Source organism: Clytia hemisphaerica, unplaced genomic scaffold (genome assembly GCF_902728285.1).
Source record: "Clytia hemisphaerica strain Z4C2 unplaced genomic scaffold, Clytia hemisphaerica genome assembly, whole genome shotgun sequence".
Lineage (NCBI taxonomy): Eukaryota > Metazoa > Cnidaria > Hydrozoa > Leptothecata > Clytiidae > Clytia > Clytia hemisphaerica.
In genome coordinates, this window is record NW_027104621.1 from 120336 (window position 1) to 139871 (window position 19536).

The 19536-nt window shown below is 36.2% G+C and overlaps 1 protein-coding gene across 1 annotated transcript; it reads left to right on the forward strand.

Moving 5' to 3' along the window:
- Window positions 1-21: 21 nt before the first annotated feature.
- Window positions 22-10439, forward strand: LOC136824674 (uncharacterized). Its single transcript, XM_067080663.1, has 7 exons — window positions 22-162; window positions 7446-7638; window positions 7923-7985; window positions 8438-8584; window positions 9381-9485; window positions 9807-9914; window positions 10318-10439. Exons 2-7 carry the CDS (start codon window positions 7488-7490, stop codon window positions 10437-10439), a joined length of 696 nt encoding a protein of 231 aa, XP_066936764.1. The 5' UTR covers window positions 22-162; window positions 7446-7487.
- The last annotated feature ends 9097 nt before the right edge of the window (window positions 10440-19536 follow it).

Consider the following 19536-nt stretch of genomic DNA (forward strand, 5'->3'; position numbering starts at 1 on the left):
CCCAGTCCATTTGGTTGGTCAACAAAGCGCACGTTTTCTCTCTTCGTGAAGAAATTTGGAATATCCTGACATCTCATCCATCATTTTTGACTGGACTTTTGGCAGATTGCCAATATGAAGTCGAGTTTTTTAAAGAAGAAAAAAAGGATCCTTCATTATGAGGTATTGTTAACTTTTTCACAATTGCTTGCTTGTTTTTGGTGGGTCCAGCCCAGGTCTAGGTCCCAAGCAAAAAAATAGGTTCCCCTAAATATTAAAAGTTTTTTAAGCAGCACCCAGTCCTATGTCTAGTATAGACTTAGGTAAAAATATCTCTAATCTCGTAATTTGATTGCCAATTATTATTCCACGAAGCAATTACTTTCAAATAAAAGATATGTTGACAATGGAATGGGTAAGCTTTCTAGAAATCCAAACATTAATTGCATAGCTTAAGGCATTTGTAAGGTAGGGTCTCGTATAAAGATGATCAGATGAATTCTAGCATTGGCTGTTGGCTGATTTAGTTGATAATTTTTACTGCGGAGGAAATCGACAAGTGGCACAGTGGTAGGGCTGAAGGCTTGATTACAGGCTTCAGGCTGGCCATGGCCTCTCCCCTTGTGATTTCTTGTGTGGTACAAAATTATCTCAGGATCAGGCTCCAATCATGCAAATTCAGGTGATCGGCTTTTAGAGCAAAAATGGGTGCTGGGTATGTGCGTGCCTTAAGGGTAGGGTTTTTCACCCTCCCAAAGTCTCTCTAAGGGTTACCAAAACAACAAAAGTCAAAATCAGTCTCTCTAAGGGTCGGTTTTTTCACAAACTCGGGTCAAAGAAAAGTGAAAAGTCAAAAAAGTGAGAAAAAATTTTTAAAAAAAGTGAGAAAATTTTTCAAAAATTAGAGAAATTTTTCGAAAATTGGAGAAATTCTTTTAAAAATCGAATTTCTTTGGCCCATTATAGAATTTTTTTGTGAAAAAGTCTCTCTAAGGGTTGGGTTTTTCTACACTGAGTCTCTCTAAGGGTCACCTTTTCACCAAAATTCAGTCTCTCTAAGGGTAAGGGTCCAGAGGTCTGGCACGCACATACCCGACACCCATCAATCCTAGTACCCCCCCCCGGGGAACGGATTTACTTACCAACAATGAATAAGTGCTCAATCTTTTGGTTAATTTTTTAATAATGGCAAATTGGCAATAGCTATAATAATGGCTACTGTCGTTTTTTATAAGTTTCGCATTCCTGCACTAAGATTCCTTTGCCACTTTACTAGGGGAAAAAGGCCAGGACTTCGGAAAATAAAGTTAGGCAGTTTCGTGGCAGTTTCGAGACTCGTAAACACAAGATTTTCTATACCATTCATTAGCCACATTATATTAGAAACAAACTCTTTCCAATCTATTGCCGGTTATCGAAGGAAATAGAGAAAAGATCCTGGACACTGACCAAGTTACTCAAAAGCGTACTAAAGCATAGGTGGGGGGGGAGGGGTCAATCAAGAAAATATACTTACGCTTTGCAAATTTTTAAACTGTCTTCTTAGACTTTTTCCCAATTTTTTCTCTGAATTTCTATTTGAAAATTTTTAACCCATCAAAATACAAAAACAAGATCGAACTTGGATCAGTCAATTTCTGTTATAATTTATTTCAATTTTTTTTCCTAGAGGAGTAGGGGGTGTGGTATGTGCAAAAGCGTAATTAAGTTGAAGTAGTTGGTTTGATATTCTATGTTTGACGTTTGATATTCGTTTGATATTCGTTTGATATTCTCAAATTTGCGTTTTGAAGTTTTTGTGACTACTTTTGGAACTGGAAACTATTGGAAGCCAATAGAGTTTATTCTCAAGGGTGTGTGTGCAAAATTTCAGCGCTCTCCGTCGCAGCGTGCTCCCTCTAAAAATTGGCAACCGTCAAACCTCATTTCGGCCGAAATGACAAGTAGGGCTCCTGTGGGGGAGAGCGGTTATCTTTGGAACTGGAAACTATTGGAAGCCAATAGAGTTTATTCTCAAGGGTGTGTGTGCAAAATTTCAGCGCTCTCCATCGCAGCGTGCTCCCTCTAAAAATTGGTAACCGTCAAACCTCATTTCGGCCGAAATGAAAAGTAGGGCTCCTGTGGGGGAGAGCGGTTATCTTTAGAATTGGAAACTATTGGAAGCCAATAGAGTTTATTCTCAAGGGTGTGTGTGCAAAATATCAGCGCTCTCCGTCGCAGTGTGCTCCCTCTAAAAATTGGTAACCGTCAAACCTCATTTCGGCCGAAATGACAAGTAGGGCTCCTGTGGGGGAGAGCGGTTATCTTTGGAATTGGAAACTATTGGAAGCCAATAGAGTTTATTTTCAAGGGTGTGTGTGCAAAATTTCAGCGCTCTCGGTCGCAGCGTGCTCCCTCTAAAAATTGGTAACCGTCAAACCTCATTTCGGCCGAAATGACAAGTTGGGCTCCTGTGGGGGAGAGCGGTTATCTTTGGAATTGGAAACTATTGGAAGCCAATAGAGTTTATTCTCAAGGGTGTGTGTGCAAAATTTCAGCGCTCTCCGTCGCAGCGTGCTCCCTCTAAAAATTGGTAACCGTCAAACCTCTTTTCGGCCGAAATGACAAGTTGGGCTCCTGTGGGGGAGAGCGGTTATCTTTGGAATTGGAAACTATTGGAAGCCAATAGAGTTTATTCTCAAGGGTGTGTGTGCAAAATTTCAGCGCTCTCCGTCGCAGCGTGCTCCCTCTAAAAATTGGTAACCGTCAAACCTCATTTCGGCCGAAATGACAAGTTGGGCTCCTGTGGGGGAGAGCGGTTATCTTTGGAATTGGAAACCATTGGAAGTCATTATTATGTAAATTAGTAGTAACATTAGGAAAAATAAGACTAATACTTAATCAAATTATACAACTTATGCACCCTTCACTTCAGTTCTTAATTGCCCTCTGAAATAGTGCCAAGAGGCTTAACTTTTTCCAAAAAAGCTTTTGCTAAGGACTAAGTTATGTGTAATACAATTTCAAGGCAAGCAGTAAGATTAGCTATAACAATCAGCTACGATAGACGCTTTTTTATAAGAATGGTGTAGTTTGGCTGAGGGTGAGCAATATTTTTATTTTTTTATTGTTCTAAACAATAGTCCTTTTGTTCCAACTCCGAAATCTCACTCTGATATACTTATAGTTATATATAAAAAGCGTGTATTTCTAGAAGACTGCATGAACTTTTAGCTTGGCTCTATTGGCCTCCAATAGTTTCCAGTTCCAAAGATAACCGCTCCCCCCCCACAGGAGCCCAACTTGTCATTTCGGCCAAAATGAGGTTTGACGGTTACCAATTTTTAGAGGGAGCACGCTGCGACGGAGAGCGCTGAAATTTTGCACACACACCCTTGAGAATAAACTCTATTGACTTCCAATAGTTTCCAGTTCCAAAGATAACCGCTCCCCCCCACAGGAGCCCAACTTGTCATTTCAGCCGAAATGAGGTTTGACGGTTACCAATTTTTAGAGGGAGCACACTGCGACGGAGAGCGCTGAAATTTTGCACACACACCCTTGAGAATAAACTCTATTGGCTTCCAATAGTTTCCAGTTCCAAAGATAACCGCTCTCCCCCATAGGAGCCCAACTTGTCATTTCGGCCGAAATGAGGTTTGACGGTTACCAATTTTTAGAGGGAGCACGCTGCGACGGAGAGAGCGCTGAAATTTTGCACACACACCCTTGAGAATAAACTCTATTGGCTTCCAATAGTTTCCAGTTCCAAAGATAACCGCTCCCCCCCACAGGAGCCCAACTTGTCATTTCGGCCGAAATAAGGTTTGACGGTTACCAATTTTTAGAGGGAGCACACTGCGACGGAGAGCGCTGAAATTTTGCACACACACCCTTGAGAATGAACTCTATTGGCTTCCAATAGTTTCCAGTTCCAAAGATAACCGCTCTCCCCCACAGGAGCCCAACTTGTCATTTCGGCCGAAATGAGGTTTGACGGTTACCAATTTTTAGAGGGAGCACGCTGCGACGGAGAGCGCTGAAATTTTGCACACACACCCTTGAGAATAAACTCTATTGGCTTCCAATAGTTTCCAATTCCAAAAGTAGTCACAAAAACTTCAAAACGCAAATTTGAGAATATCAAACGAATATCAAACGAATATCAAACGTCAAACGTAGAATATCAAACCAACTTCAACTTAATAAAAGCGTAACAAGAATGGGCCTTCAGTCCTGATATTACTTAAACATATAGATAGATAGATAGTGTACGTACGCAGAAAGGGGTACTGTCAAAGCGTACGCAAGCATACAAGGGGGAGGGGGTTTAGTTTTGCTTACTTCTGAGCGTACAACATACCTTTTGAATGGCCCCGAGGCAGCTTTTAACGCCCCTTGACCATAACCTGATATAACAGCTGGTCATAATTTTCTTACAGGCACAGTAAACCTCTGAAGGCCCTTGAAAATTAACCATCTGAGGAAAATAGTCCTCCCGCGAAAAATTCTACAACAAGAATCTTGTTGTGCGCCCGAAGGTCAAAATCTAGATTTTCCTGTTATGATGCCCTATTCATAAATACCATCACATAACTCTTTTGTCATTCCCAGTCCTTTTAGACAAACACAGTCCTTACCGTGAGTGGTCCTAAATCCGACAGCCCTGCCTAATTCCGACCCCCCCCCCAATGACTATTATGAAAAAAATTCTATGTTTACAAACATTCCCTCCCCAAGTTGAATGATAAACTATTGCAAGAACTCTCGAAACAAAACATCTAACAAGATAGCTGTAATGTGAAGATGTCAATTTATGTAATTTTAAAAAGTGTGAATTGTAAAAATAATTACTTTTTATGATGCTGTTAACATTTATGACGTTGTACATATTGCAATAAAAAATTATGTTTTGTATATATAAGAAGCAATTATTGTTATTTGGTTTAATTGGTTCAATGTATCAAATCTCTCAGTTTAATTAACACTTTGGTATCTTCGTTGCATCACAGGGAAAGGTTTGTTTTTATTTTAGTTTGTATCTTTGAAAGACCCCATCGGATTTAGGCAGCGCTGTCGGATTTAGGACCACTCGCGGTACAGTTTTGAGATAGTAGCAGCATATTCGTCAAATCGATATGTTTTCACCCATCTCTTTAAAGCTTCAGCGTGGTGGGCAGAAAACAATCACAATCTGATCTCAGGTTACCTGACCTGGACTTCGGATGGTTGAAAAATAAGTCGGATAGGCTATTTCACATAAAATTTTTCCGGACCTCCAACAAAGACCCATTTACATGTGCGGAATTATTTTGAATTTATTAGCATATGATCAAGGCCTAACAAATCAAAGTGCCTCATCTCAGGAATTGAATGACAAAATTTGGTTGGTTAATTCTGGCTGAACAAGTAGAGGCCCCCTTTATTGGACCTACCCCGGTGGGGTGGAGGTCCTATAAATTAACCCATGTTCGTTCGTTCGTTAGTTAGTGTGTTAGTTACCAGCTTTTCTCGAGATTGGCTCATTAGTTTTTTCTGATTTTTGGCACAAAGGTGCATGACCATAAACCCTCGAATGTGACGGAGCCCGATTTTCTAAAAAAAAATTTTTTAGGCAAATTTGGGCCAAAAAACGGCTTAAAAACGGGTTTTTTGGACTTTGTGAAAAATTGGATCATTAATTTTTTCTGATTTTTAGCATGAAAGTAGGGTACAATCATAGTTAAAGGATGGCTCAAGCAGATTTTTGCAAAAAAATTTTTTTGGCTCAAAAATCGTATTTTTATCTATAAGAACCACTTTTAATAAGAATACATCAATGTTCTTAGCCATATTATTATTATTATTATTTTTATTAATTTTTTTACGATGAAAATGTCACGGTGGAGGCTAATGATTTGAGTTTTCTGTAAACACTTATTATTTTTTTGGCTGAAAAACGAATCTTTATCTATAAGAATCACTATTTATGAGCATATATCAATGTTATTAGCCAAATTGTTTTTTTTATTATTATTTTTTTCTAACAGAAGAAAATGTCACGGTAGAGTTCGACGGTTTGAGTTTTCTGGAAACCTTATTTATTAAGCTGTGCATTTTTCTGATAGTGGTTTTTATAAAGAAAAGCGCTTAATAGCTTTTTTATTTCTTTTTCACAAATCTTTTTCAATAGTGTTGATAGTTTCTCTCAATAGATATGCTTTCATTTTCTTTATTTTTTTGTATTTTGACCAGTTATGTCTTATGTGTTTCATTGTTTCAATGTTCACTGATTAGTTTGATAACCAGGTAGGTCCATAAAAGTATCGCTTGTTTTTTGTTTAATGTTGACAACAGAGAGATAGCAAATTCTCCCCAATCTCTGACTTTTACAAATGACAGATGGCTAGTGCTTTCCATAAAGGTTTCATAGTTTCAATGCTTCTTGATTTGAATGTGCAGTATATCCATGCACTTATTTTTTCACTATGTTTTCACTTCAATATGTTTCTCATATCTGTCAACTTTGTGTCTAGGGTGACTTTGTGTCTAATTCCATTGTCCTTTGTTAAATTGGAATAAATTGGAAGGGTCGACTGAAATCACTTTTTAGGCAATCAAACTGGTCTATTGAATAAAACTAATTACTACAGCATTCTTTTTATAAATCAGGCATAGTTAATCAATATAATTGATGATTGGCTGTGATTGATAAGTAATAGATAAGTAATTGATGGATTAGATATCAAATCTCCGATATATAATAAGAAATGTTGTTGGAAAGAAGCATCTTGTAAACTCTCCATCTCATCATCAAAATACCTTGTGCTACGAATAGACCAGAGAGTGTGGTGTGGGTTTGTCTTCCGTTTCTCTCAAGTATGCCAGAATTGATAATAAGCTCTTCATAAATAATTTCTTCATAAAAAAGAAAGAACAAATTTACCATTATTGTACAGCCATGTTTTTCAGTTTTGTCTTTCTTGTTGTCCATTTAATCACCCATTTTCCGACCATTTTTGCTCATTTTGAAAAGTGAAATTTTAATATGAAAAGTGAAATTTTATTATGAAAAGCAATTACTCAAAAACTACTGAACCAATTTTAAAAAGTAACAGTTCAAAATTTAAGTTATACCTTCCTTTATATATTATATTCAAGTTCATACTCAAAGGTGTTGCCAAACATCCAAAGTTTTTTTTAACCACTTGATATGTTACAGAGATAATTGATTTCGGGAAGTTTCATGGAAAAGTTAAGAATTTATCTCTGTTATTTTTTAAAAAACCTCAGAGAAGTGTTGAATATCTTGAGATTAAGTTCATGATTGCCACAGCAACATTATAAACTAGGCCAGCTGTTCATAAATAGAAGGTCCAATTGATATTTCCGTGGCAAGTTTGAGTTTGGATGGCTCCCCCAATATTTTGAATTTTTATATGTAAAGTGTTTATTTTTAAGTGATATTTGAATATATTTATTCAGATTTATTTCTTGTTTTATTTCAGCTTGAATAATAACTAACAATAATTAGAATTTCAGTGGCAATCATGTTCTCAGCTACCAGTTGTGATGATATAGACACCTTATTAACACAAAGTCAAAAGAAACAATGCAATTTTTCAAACTGGACAGAGCAATCAAGAGATTTTCTTCTCAAACAAAAGACCTCAAGGATTTTGGAAACTCAAAAAAATCAAGGTATGAAGAATAAAAAAATTTAAGATTCAAGCCTCAGATTAGAGCATAGTCATGAATGTGTATTTGCCTCCTTTTATCTACCTCTATAATTTGTTATTGTTCTTTGAAAAGATAAATTTTGCATAATTTGGCTAAGTTACATATATATTACATAAAATGTTATAAAATAGGTTAAAATCTGTCCCAAAAATCCTGAAATCATAACTTTTTGGCCCACTTAATTTTTCCATTTCCTGTTTGATATTACAATCGACAAAACTTTTATCATTTCACTTTTTTCACAGAGGACATGAAACAGATACAACAAGAGACTGAAGAATTTATCAAAATATCCAAAATAACTGAATGTAAGTTTACTGTTTTATTTCGACCATTATTAAGTAAATGTTACAATAAAATGTTTTGTCAAATATGTCAAAAGTTGCCTTTTGGCTAGTTGAAATCTATACTCTTTAAAGGAAGGAGCTATATACTCTCTATACACTCAGGGGTATTCTGATAAGAGAACCTGTTTACACTTACATCTTCAATCAAAGTCACAATTAAAAGTTATTAGGAAAACATTCCCGGGCTCCTTTTCTGTGACGTTGGGCTTTCACTTTGTTGACATTTGAAAACTTGGCATCAAAATCTGTCATCCCAGATGGCCAAAGTCTGATGCTATTCTAGCTATAATAGTTTTCAATTGCTATAATTTCCTTCCCTTGATTAGTGGCTCTATTACATGTTAGAAAATACAAAATAGCTGGTTATCCCCACCAGTCACTTATTTGAAAATTGAAATTATTTCTTCTTTTAGTTTCAAATGCTCAAGCTAATGATATCCAATGTTTATCTGAAGAACTAGTTAAACTGAAAGCCCAATCTTGCCAGAAGAACTTGCTAAGTAAAACTAAAGCAGAAAAACTTGAGGAGAACCAAAACACAGTCAAACAGAAATCAGAAGGTTTGCAACTATTTTTGTATTTGGTACTCTTCCCTGCAATATATATAGTGCTGACTATCAGCCAATTCGATTGACTTCAAAATATGCCATTTTTGCCCTGATTGCCAATTATTTTGCATTCGATTGACAAAAATTTGGCAAATGTGGCAAAATTTGAGTGCCATAAATGCCAATTAAAAAAGATGTGGTGAATCTGGCATTCTTGGCATTTTTGGAACTTACCTCCATACGTCTCCATACAAAACACTGTTCCACGAGACCTGTGTTCTTTTCGCTCCAATTTTGCCACTTTTGCCAAAGATTTTGAAAAATAGAAGACCTTCCAATGCTAAAGCAAAACAATGCCGATCGGCAATTTGATTGGTTAAAAAATCGTTTGTTTACAAACGCCGACAGAAAACTGCTGACTAAGCATCACAAAACGGAAATCATAATGGCGGCGCAGCAATGTACAAATTTGCCATGAAGCTGTGATCTTTTGACATTGAAATTGTAGATTTGGCAAAGTTGGTGAGTATGGCAAATTTGGAAGTCAATCGAATTGGCTGTATGATTAACTTTGAATAGACCTTTTCATAAATTACGTCACGAACATCACTTGCCTCGTATTCAAACAATTACCATGGTGATTATGTCCCTTGAGACATTAAATTATTTTTTTATAAATAGAGGGAAATAGAAAGTAGTTTTAGTAAAATCCGCTGGGAGTTAATAACCATGGCAATAATTTCAAAACGAGGCAAGTGATGTTCGTGACGTAATTTATGAAAAGGTCTATTGTCTTCTTATTTTCTAGAAGTGGCAGATACCGAGAAGAATGTTGCAAAACACCTTGAAAAACTTGAAAAAGGCTTAAGTTTTTTTGAAGAACACCTTGGACTGAAGGTGTTGTCAAATCCTGGTAAGGGTTTGATTGATTGATTGATTGACACTTTCTACAAGGAATTTTATTGGTTTGAGCTGATTTGAGGCCATTTTGCAAAAGCAGGTGTGCTGAGTCATGGTGGTATGGTTTAACTCAATCAAAATGAACCTTGGTCTTTCTTAAATTGACTTGGTGATATAATAGTACCCTCTTTAAGAAATTAGGAAGAAAATTGCCGAGAGCGTTGGAGTACCTGAGAATACCATCAAGCCCTTTACCCGATGCCTAAAAGACACTAAAATAATAAAAAGTGCGTACAACTATTGGAGTTCCAGTTCATTCCATTTCTTCTTTTAGATGATCATCTGACATTCAAATTTACAAAGATCGACGAAATGAATCAAGATAAAGAATTTTCCTTTAATTTGGCTGTCGAAGGCTCCCCTGGAAAGTACAGGTTTGCTTGTAATTCTTTTCATTATATACAGTTTTCTTATAAGAATTATGTCTCAAGATTTTGTTCAATCTTTTCTTCGTTTTTATTTTTTAGTCTTTTCGTGTGTTTTTTCGTAGCTAGAGACTTTTTCAAGGGTAAATATATTTCAACCCAACCAACAATTTTCAAAATTCTTTCCTAAGAATATTTTGAGGCTCAAAATGGAAAAACCTCTTATAATATGAAAACCCTGAGCCTAGATCAATATTTTTCATTACCTATAGCAATCAGGACTTCAAAATGGTCTCTTTCGATTGTTTTAAGAGGTATTCTGCCAGTCAGCTCGCTTATCTATGAACTTTTGACTGGATTTGACTGGATTTTTGGATTTGACTGTGAATTTATTGATCTACAACTTTTTTCTTCTTACAGTTTCTGACTATTCTGTCCCGATTCCTGACCTCGAAGTCAGCCTTCAAGAATTGAACGAGGGAGACGACTTAAAGAAGTTCATTTGCTTCATGAGAAACTCCTTCAAAAAATCCACCAAATGATGGACTCATTTTGAGCGATGCGGGGCAATTTTCCTATTGGAGCTTTTGATTCAAATTCAACGAGGATGAAGCGATGATGTGACAGTGTCGAACGGTTTTTTTTCGAATATGAAACTATTGAAGCTTGCCAGAAATTAATGTTTGAAAATGTGTTTTGATTTGTTTATCGAAGAAGTGTTTAGAAAGAGGACTACAGAGAACAGTTAACAAGAAAAGAAAAAAAACATTTTATCATTGACAGATAAAATTTGATTCAATATTTATTCTTTGGTTATGGATAAAAAAGAATTGCCCTTTTTACAGTTTTGTTTTGGTAATCCTATTATCAAGATTACAACGTGGCTTTTTGGCTCCTATCTTTTGCGCAAACACCACTTGCTTTGCTCTAAAGGTGCTTTTTCAGATAATTTGTGAAAGTAAATCCTCGCGAAAGTTTCCCGATTCTTTTTGCGTGGAGTTTTATGGCCCTTTTATCTTCAAAATTAATTCGATTAATCCTTATAAAGTTACTATTTTATTAAAGAGTTATAAAATCTTTTTAAAATTCTCCATTGTTATATTTAATAATATTTCACTTGTTTCAAAAAAAATGTCAAGCATTCTGTAATATTTATCCCTTTGATTCCCATGACTCTACTAATTACTCTTTTCTCTCCGATTAGTTGTAAGTGATATTCAGCACAGCTAGCTCATTTTATCCTTAGATACCAAATCCCGAAACGGATGGGAAACCACTGGAAACGGGTACAAACGAGTAAGGGAATGAATGAAAAACGACTTAATCTTGTCCTTTCAAATTTTAAATATATCATGATTATATTTAAAACAGATCAGGGAAAAGTTCATATTCCTCAAGGTGTTTTAATCACTACTTTGCGTGCTTTATATTAGAAATTGTTGCAATAGAACGGCTGTGACTCCATAATAAATTATGGAGATTGGTAACGTCCAGCCACACATCAGATTCGATCTGACAGCTCACACTGTACCATTCTTAGTATCTAGTTTTTAGTATATACGCATTTTATCTCAAGAAACTCATCCTTCGTATCTTTTAATCACTTAAGTCGGAGCTTCCAGCGCAGCTGGTTTATTATTGCCCATGCTTTGTTTAAATTATTCTTGAACGATTTTATCGATGATGCTTCTGCCACGTATTTTGGAAGTGCGTTCCATGTTGAGATAGTTCTATAAAAGAAGGACTTGCTTTGTGCACCACGTACTCCATCGTCCGGGAAATTCATCTGAAGCTCGTGTATATGCTTTCTACATGGTCGCGTCCTTTTAATAAACTTTTTGGGTGTTGTTTTACTATCATAGATGTGGATATGCTTATACACATGGACCATGTCACAGAAAAGTCTTCGAAACTCAAGGGATGGTAGCGCCAAGCGTCTTAGTCTTTCTGCATATGGTAACCGTGAGATTGGTTTTACTAGTTTTGTCGCACGTCTTTGGACACTCTCGATCACGTTGATAGATCGACGTAATCTTGGTTGCCATACTGATCGAGCTGTGGTCGTACAAAGGTGGTATAAAGTGTCTGGAATACGTGAGGACTAGGGTCTTGAAATCCTCTTTTGAGCAATCCCAACATAGAATTAGCTTTGTTTACTTGCTTAGCGATATGCTCTTCAAATGAAAGTTCTGAGTCTATCAAAACACCGAGATCTTTTTCTGTAAAGACATGTTCAAGTTGCTCTCCATTTAGTTGATACGGGTGTGCATGCTTTATGTTCTCGAATTTACCTATCGTTAAAACGTGGCATTTGTCGGGGTGGAATTTCAACAGCCACTCACGGGTTGTTAAAGGCTGTCTCAAAATTACTTGGACTCTCTACTTTAACAATTTCTCAACCAACATCGCTAAATTGCTTTCTTTTTTCAAATGTTCTTAAGGTTACAGATAGGGCTCCTTTGAAGAAAATTTTTTTTTTACATCAAAAAAAAATTTTTTGCTGTAAAAGATTCAAAATTTTACGGACCATGTATCAAAATTGCAAAAAATGCTAAAAACATTATCGATGTATAATCCCTATTGATTGAGCCTTTTATTCGAATTGTAAAAGAAAACTGTAAAGGGAAGTTTAAAGCGACGCTTCTTTCGATATCCCTATTATAAAGTCTTACAATGGAATAATGGTCTTTTTACTTTTCAATAAAAGAGGGGGGGGAATCTTTCGGTAAAGATAAAAAGATTTTAAATTTTGAAATATCTCAGAATCACAATTTCTTCAAAAATCCAGTGTACATACCAACTTTGAAAGGTTACTCTACAAGATCTGGTTGGTCGATATTTCTGAAACCTACGTCATTCTATTCAGAAAAGGTTGAATAGAAAAACCGTGCCTCCGATTGTTGATTCGAGGTTTTGTTGTGGAGAAAAAACTCGCTTTAAACGTGAAAAACCTGTTTTTTAACATCGCATAACATGAAAAGTTAAATATCTTTTGAATGGGGCGTGTAAATGATAAAGCGGAGCACGGTTTTGTAGGGGAGAACAAGGGCTTTCGAATACAAAAGGTTTCATTGAAAAATATTCAGTAGATTTTGAAGAGTAACTCTCGTCAAAGTTCAAAGTTCGTCTTTTGAAATCGCGTCATAATTCCAAATTAGAAAAATATGTCGAAAAAGTAATTACTTATTTAGAAAGCCATTGAATTGCACTTTAACCACTCCAGTTCAATTTCATCAAAGAAAGGATGCTAAACAATTAATGATACTTTTTAAAAATAATCAAATTGACCTATCTGTAACCTTAAAGTTTTGATCTTTTAGTTATGCTACCCTGAACAGTGCCGTAGAGGGTATAAGTTCAGTGACACCATGAGTGCCAACCATGGTTTGGCCCGAGGGGGGAAATAAATCTAAATCTCTAAATTGGCTAAAAACAGGGTAAGTAGAAAACCTGGCCCACTGCTCTGGCCCGGGCCATATGGCCTACCCTTGGCCTACTAAGGTAAAATACTCCATTTTATGAAAAAAATCACTCTTAAAAAAATTATTTGGTAGCTACGGCACTGCTGAAATATCTTTCTAATGATGTATAAATTTCTATTATAGCATAAATGGTTGCTTATAAATTGAGATATTAATCCTTAAAAACAGTGTTTTTCGGTGTTTTTCAGCCAGAAAAAGCAGTTTTGTCCAGTTTTTGCGCTTTCGTAAGCTCAATATCTCGAGTTAGGTAAAGAAATCACCTATACTCGCAATATATCACTAATCTTAATTTTTTGAGAGCTTTCTAAAAATATACAACAGGTCTCCGTTTTCTCAAGCTAAAATTTTCATTAATTTTTCACCCTATGATTTTTGCCTGAGACCGTCGTATTTGTCCGAAAATCACACCAAAGTGTCCGAAAAAAAAATGGCACCCAAGTTATTTTGATTCCCCTACCCCTTACCTTTCCAAAAATGTATAGCAAGTGCTTTGACTAAAAAAATCGAGCGATTTTCCCCCAACTATAAAAGTCAAAATTGAGACTTGTATTCCTATAAAATTGTTCTTATAAAAACTTTTTGGCTGATCTTAGGGATAGGTGACGAAGAAATGACACATTCAGTTAATATTTTTTAATATTTTTTGCATATTCATATTTTTTAATTTACCCCCCTGTGTTTTTAGCCGGTTTGCATTTTCCCATCGCGCGCGCATTATATTTTTTCAAAAAATTATCTACGTAGTTTATTAAAAAACTTCTGTACAATAATGTGTGTTTGTAATTGTTATATAAAATTATGATCTGGTCCTTAAAATGTGTGATTTGGTATGTGTAATAAAACTCGCCCTCCAGGCAAACCATCTTGGCTAGCCCTGGTTTAATCAACAACAAAACAAGGACCAGACCTCAATCATATAATGAAGAGATAAAGAATCTCTATCATTCTTCAGTCTTGCTCTCTCAAAGAAAGTTATTTTCTTCAAGAAAAGCAAACTGGTCCAAGTTCGATTCCGAACTCTTCTCCCTTGTCAGCAACATCAAATACTGCAATATCTCTGATTGGCAATCTGTCACCAACCTTTGAAGTGTATTCAAAGACAGTCTTGTGCCATTTTCCGTCCTTCTTATTACATTCATCTTTGACAACTCTCAACTTGTTCTTGTGGTGTGAGTCAGTAGAGACTTCTAACAAATCGTTACTCATGACTTTAACAAATGGTTTGGTGTTTCCGAAGCTGTCGGTATGGGCGTGTGAGTTCTTGCAGTGATAGGTGATGTTTTGTCGGACAGTAACCAATAAGTCTCACAACATGAAAATTTGCACAGGGTAGCCCCTTTGTGATAAAAACTCACTAGCCAAATTTCAGATCAATACAAAGACGTCATCGGGAGCTACGTTGAAATTCCGCAAATTACTAATCTGCGGAATAATATTCCGCAAATTACTAATCTACGGAATATTCAAATAACTCTCGAACCGTTGTATATCTTAAAACGAAATTTGGCACGTATCTTAGTATTCGTATGACTCTGCTTCATGCCAAAAATCAGCTCTGAAGTACTTTGTTGACGGGAGTTACATAAGAAAAACGTAAAATCACGAAATCACCCTATAACCGTTCACCACCAAAACTTAGAACTGCTCTAATTCGAGGAGAAATTGGACCAACTAGCCCAAATTTGGTGTGATCACGTAAGGTATGTATAAAAGTCCTCTCTAAAAAAATTAAATCCCCCACCCGACGTGGTAAGAAGATACGTAAGAAAAACGTAATGTGACGTAGTGCAAAAATACAAGTCTGCGTATCTATGGAACGAATATGTTTAACAACAAGAAAGTTTGCACAAGGTATTGCACGTGTGTTATCATCTAAAAGACGCAGCTTTATGCCAAAAATCAGATCTGTGGAACCTTGTTGACGGGAGTTACGTAAGAAAAACGTAATTCGACGTGGTGCAAAAATACCAGTCTCCGTATTTTCACAACCAATAAATCTCACAACATGAAAGTTTGCACAGGGAAGTCCCTTTGTGATAGAAATCACAAGCCAGATTTTAGACCAATACGAAGACGGTATCGGAGACATGATACAAGTCTCTTACTAAGGGACCCAACACAGACACGCTTCATTTTGAGAAAAAAAAAGCTTGAATTTTTTTTTAATAGTAATTTCATGGCCTAAATAGTTATCTACAGATCAAAGTTTTGCATCGAAACTGTCGATAGATGGGTGTTTCCTTTTCGGGATTGAAGTATAATTTATTAAAGGTGGATTAATTTTCGCGTGGATTTTGTTTTGCGGATCGAGAATATAAAATTTTGCTAATCGTACTTTTTTTCGTTTTCTCATTTCCCTAGGGGTTAGCCAATTTTAGGTTCGAAAATTAATCCATGCGAAATTTTATCCATTTTAAGGTCAAAATCTGAATTAGCATACTAAAAAATTCTTTCACTTTATATAAGCTGTCACATCGGTCTCAATAGGAAAGAAATTATAAAATAATTTCTGTAAGGTATGATATTGTAGGGTATTAGATCGTTTGTGATACGGAGTGCTTTAAAAATATCTTAATGGATGGGATAACTGTTCCTTTATACTCTTACTACCTTCTGAAGGAACTAGGGAGTGACACAGAAATATGCGATTACGGTATATGTCAATCATGCATGTCTTTGAAAACATTGACAATCAATTTTTTTAAGAAATATATTACGTACAGCGTAAACATTATTTCTCTGGTCTGAACAACTTAATAAACAAAAATATTATGTTATAAATGATATGCAGGGTTGACGATCAGAAACTGTAACTTTTCAAGAAATTGTCAACTTCAAGATTCTTCTATTAAACAAGAGAATTTTAGAATTATAAAATGGTAGCAGATTCTTTAACTGATAGAACTTTCATGATATACCCCCAAACAAATGTCAATTGAAAATCTACCTGGTTAGGAAACGGTGTATATTTACAGATATCTTACAAAGTAACTGGAAAATCTTCTCGAACACCCGATAAAATCCAGACGATTCCAGGGCTAATCTCCTCATCAATCAAAAATAGTTATTAGGCATGAGGACTACTAGGTTGAGCCAATCTTTTCTCTGAAGCCATGGCAGTGAAGAAAATAATTCACTTAGCTTGGTGACATTGTCAACTCAAATGCAATGACTTTTCCAATTTTATTGGCTACATTTTGATCACGTGATGAACAGCGATGGGCAAAAAATGTCACCATCGAAATTCAAAGCAGCCCGACAAGCAAACTAAGCAACGTAAACCAGGTTTGTTATTCAATGGACACGGCTGGATCCTATGCTAATATTTCCAGTGTGGAACTCAATTGGCTTCTTGAAATTCGATCGAGTATTGAGAGTTATTTCTAGCTACCTCAATTAGAAAGAAGACTCTGGAATGTAAAGGTTAACACCATAGGCCATTTCACAGTCGCAAAGCGTAATGGGTAATCAGGACCACTGCGCGCTAATAACGACTTACTATTGGTCCAAAGTTTTGAAAAAAATTGAAGATTTTTGCGTCTAGCCAACGGGAAGCCGTAATGGAGGCGCAATCAGTCCTGATTACCCATGATCCATTTCGACCGTGAAATGGCCTATTGGAAACCCCAATAAAAAAATACTGACTTCAATGGAAAAGCTAATGTATGTTTAAGCCAGGCCTTAGCGGCGCCGGTTAGTTTTCAAGGAGAATAGTAACAAAACACATGCCAATGTCTTTCCGACTATGGTCGGATGCATTAAGAGGGTAAAGTAACGTCTAAGATCATATTCAGAGGTTACGATTATTCGTATCGTTCCGGTATGGCTTCCGTTACTGATCGAGAGTGTTTATAATGGTTTTGGAACGTTTCGGAGCAAGAGAACGGAGCACTTTTGTTCCGGAGCAGTTTTGGAGCAAAAACGTTTCGATCTGTTATGTTATGCTTTGGAATGTCTTCTTTTTTTGAAGTTTCAAATTTTGATATTCACACAGTGTTTCGGAATCATTTCGATTCGGAACAATACGAAACCATTTTAGTTCGGAAAAATACGGAACCGTAACGTTTGAAAATGGTTTAGATATGCCGTAGCGGGAACATAGTCAATATAAAAATCCCCGGTCTAGAAAGCTTTTGTTTAATTTTTTTGTTAACAGTTAGAGCTTACGTACCAAAATCGATTTATTTTGCATACTTTTTGATCATGTGATTAGAAATAAGACCAATCCCAAAAGTAGTATTTTGTAACGTGATCAAAAAGTATGCAAATCGCAACTTGCATTTTATTCATAACAAAGGAAAATTTGACAAAAAACTAAAACAATACATTGACCTAGACCAGGGTTTTTTATAATGACTATGGCGGGAAGATTTAAATTCAAACATAATTCCTTTTAAATATTAATGTTCTCGAAGGTGATGATAATATTCTATTCGGACATTGACGATTCATCTGACGCCCCATCCTGCACTTTGTCCGATGCTTTGTCGACATTTGTAACGCCCCCTACAAATAAAAGAAAAAAGTTTCGTTTAAAAAAACTAAACAAATCCGAATTCCAAATATTTTCACAGGCAATATATATTTCTCAAATTAACTGATTCTCGAATTTTTAATACCCTACATGATTTTTTATAAGCATACAGACATTTGAAGACAGGCTAAGAGATGTTCTGAAAAATGCTAAAAAGGATGCTTGAACTCAAGCAAAACTACAGGGAAATTCCGTAAATCCGTAAAACCCGAGCCAAAGACAGGAAAAATCAGGAAAATATATTTTTCGTAGGCTCGAGTTAATGCTTATCATCGGCTTAAATTGCTGCCATAATGAGCCTTGATATGCTTATGTGCTTACATCAAAAAACGTGTATTTCACAAGAAGTAAATTTCGCAGATGACTATATTGTATTTTTAGGATTTTCATGCCTTTTTACATCTAAACTGCGCATGCTGATTGCTGGAATAGGTTTTTAAATCATCTTTAATCTCAACTAACATATAGTGGTCTTTGGACATTCCGCTATCTTTGGGACTGAATTTTGCAATCTACAACCAAAGTCGGGACTTAAGCAAAATTTACCCCCTCAAAATTACATCTAACATAAAGTTTAGCAGTACTTTATTTTATTATAAATGTGGTCCAGCTTTGATTAGTAAGCAATACATTCTGACGAGGACGTGTTGAACATTTGTCAATTCAGTAAGATAGAATAATTACAGTGAGGTTAACAATGATTTTTCTATATAGAGTACGAAGGTTTTTCTAAAACGCTAATCAGCTAATCAGGCAAGTAGGTCGGAAAATTGTAAGATGAATCATGAGGAATTTTTCTCAATTTAGATTTCGCCCCGTTCTCTTCCAAACACACTTTTAAGCAGTTACCTTGGCAGTGAAATTCTCTGTAAAGGATCTTGAAATGCTCCGGGAATAAAGCTTTCTCGTCAACAGGGTCGATTGACATCATCCCCTTCCAGAAGTAGGGGAATCGCTGAAGGATGCACTTTCTTTTTGCACAATAAAACTTTCTTGCAAGGACGTACGTTAGGATTGGTGGACCACCATCAGGATTAGGACGATAGTAGTATTCCCGGTGTTTAACAACAATGTCGGAGCCAATCTTCACCTTTTTCCCTGTTGGGAAATGCATCCTGCATTGCTCGCATTTGACGGCACGCTTACATTCTTCATTTCCCAACCGGTGAATGGTGAATGGCTCGTTATTGTGCCAAAACTCCTTGAAATCCATTTCTTTTTCCTCATCGACTTGAGGATCAAAATCTGTTTTCAGGTGGGTGATTGGGTGCGATTTTATGTTGTTTTTTTCCATGCCGTTTCTTTTTTTCATGCGGTTTCTTTCCACCACGCTTCGGAACATTAACCACCTTCGCAGGGTCGACTTTAAAACTCCTCCAAGAATCTATTCAAGGTATCATTATAAGCATGGAATGCAATGACGTGACAGCACAGACCTTTAAAGCCGAATTCTGAACAGTCACATTTCCCGTTGATGCCCACAATGGCGTTGCTATCGTAGCCCGAAATAGATGTAACACCAGAAACCAGTTTTTCTACTCTTCTCTTCCTTGAGCGATGATAAATTCAGCATCCGTCCAAGGTTTTTCAAGAGTAGAAATTGGGAGATCAGCCAACTGACAG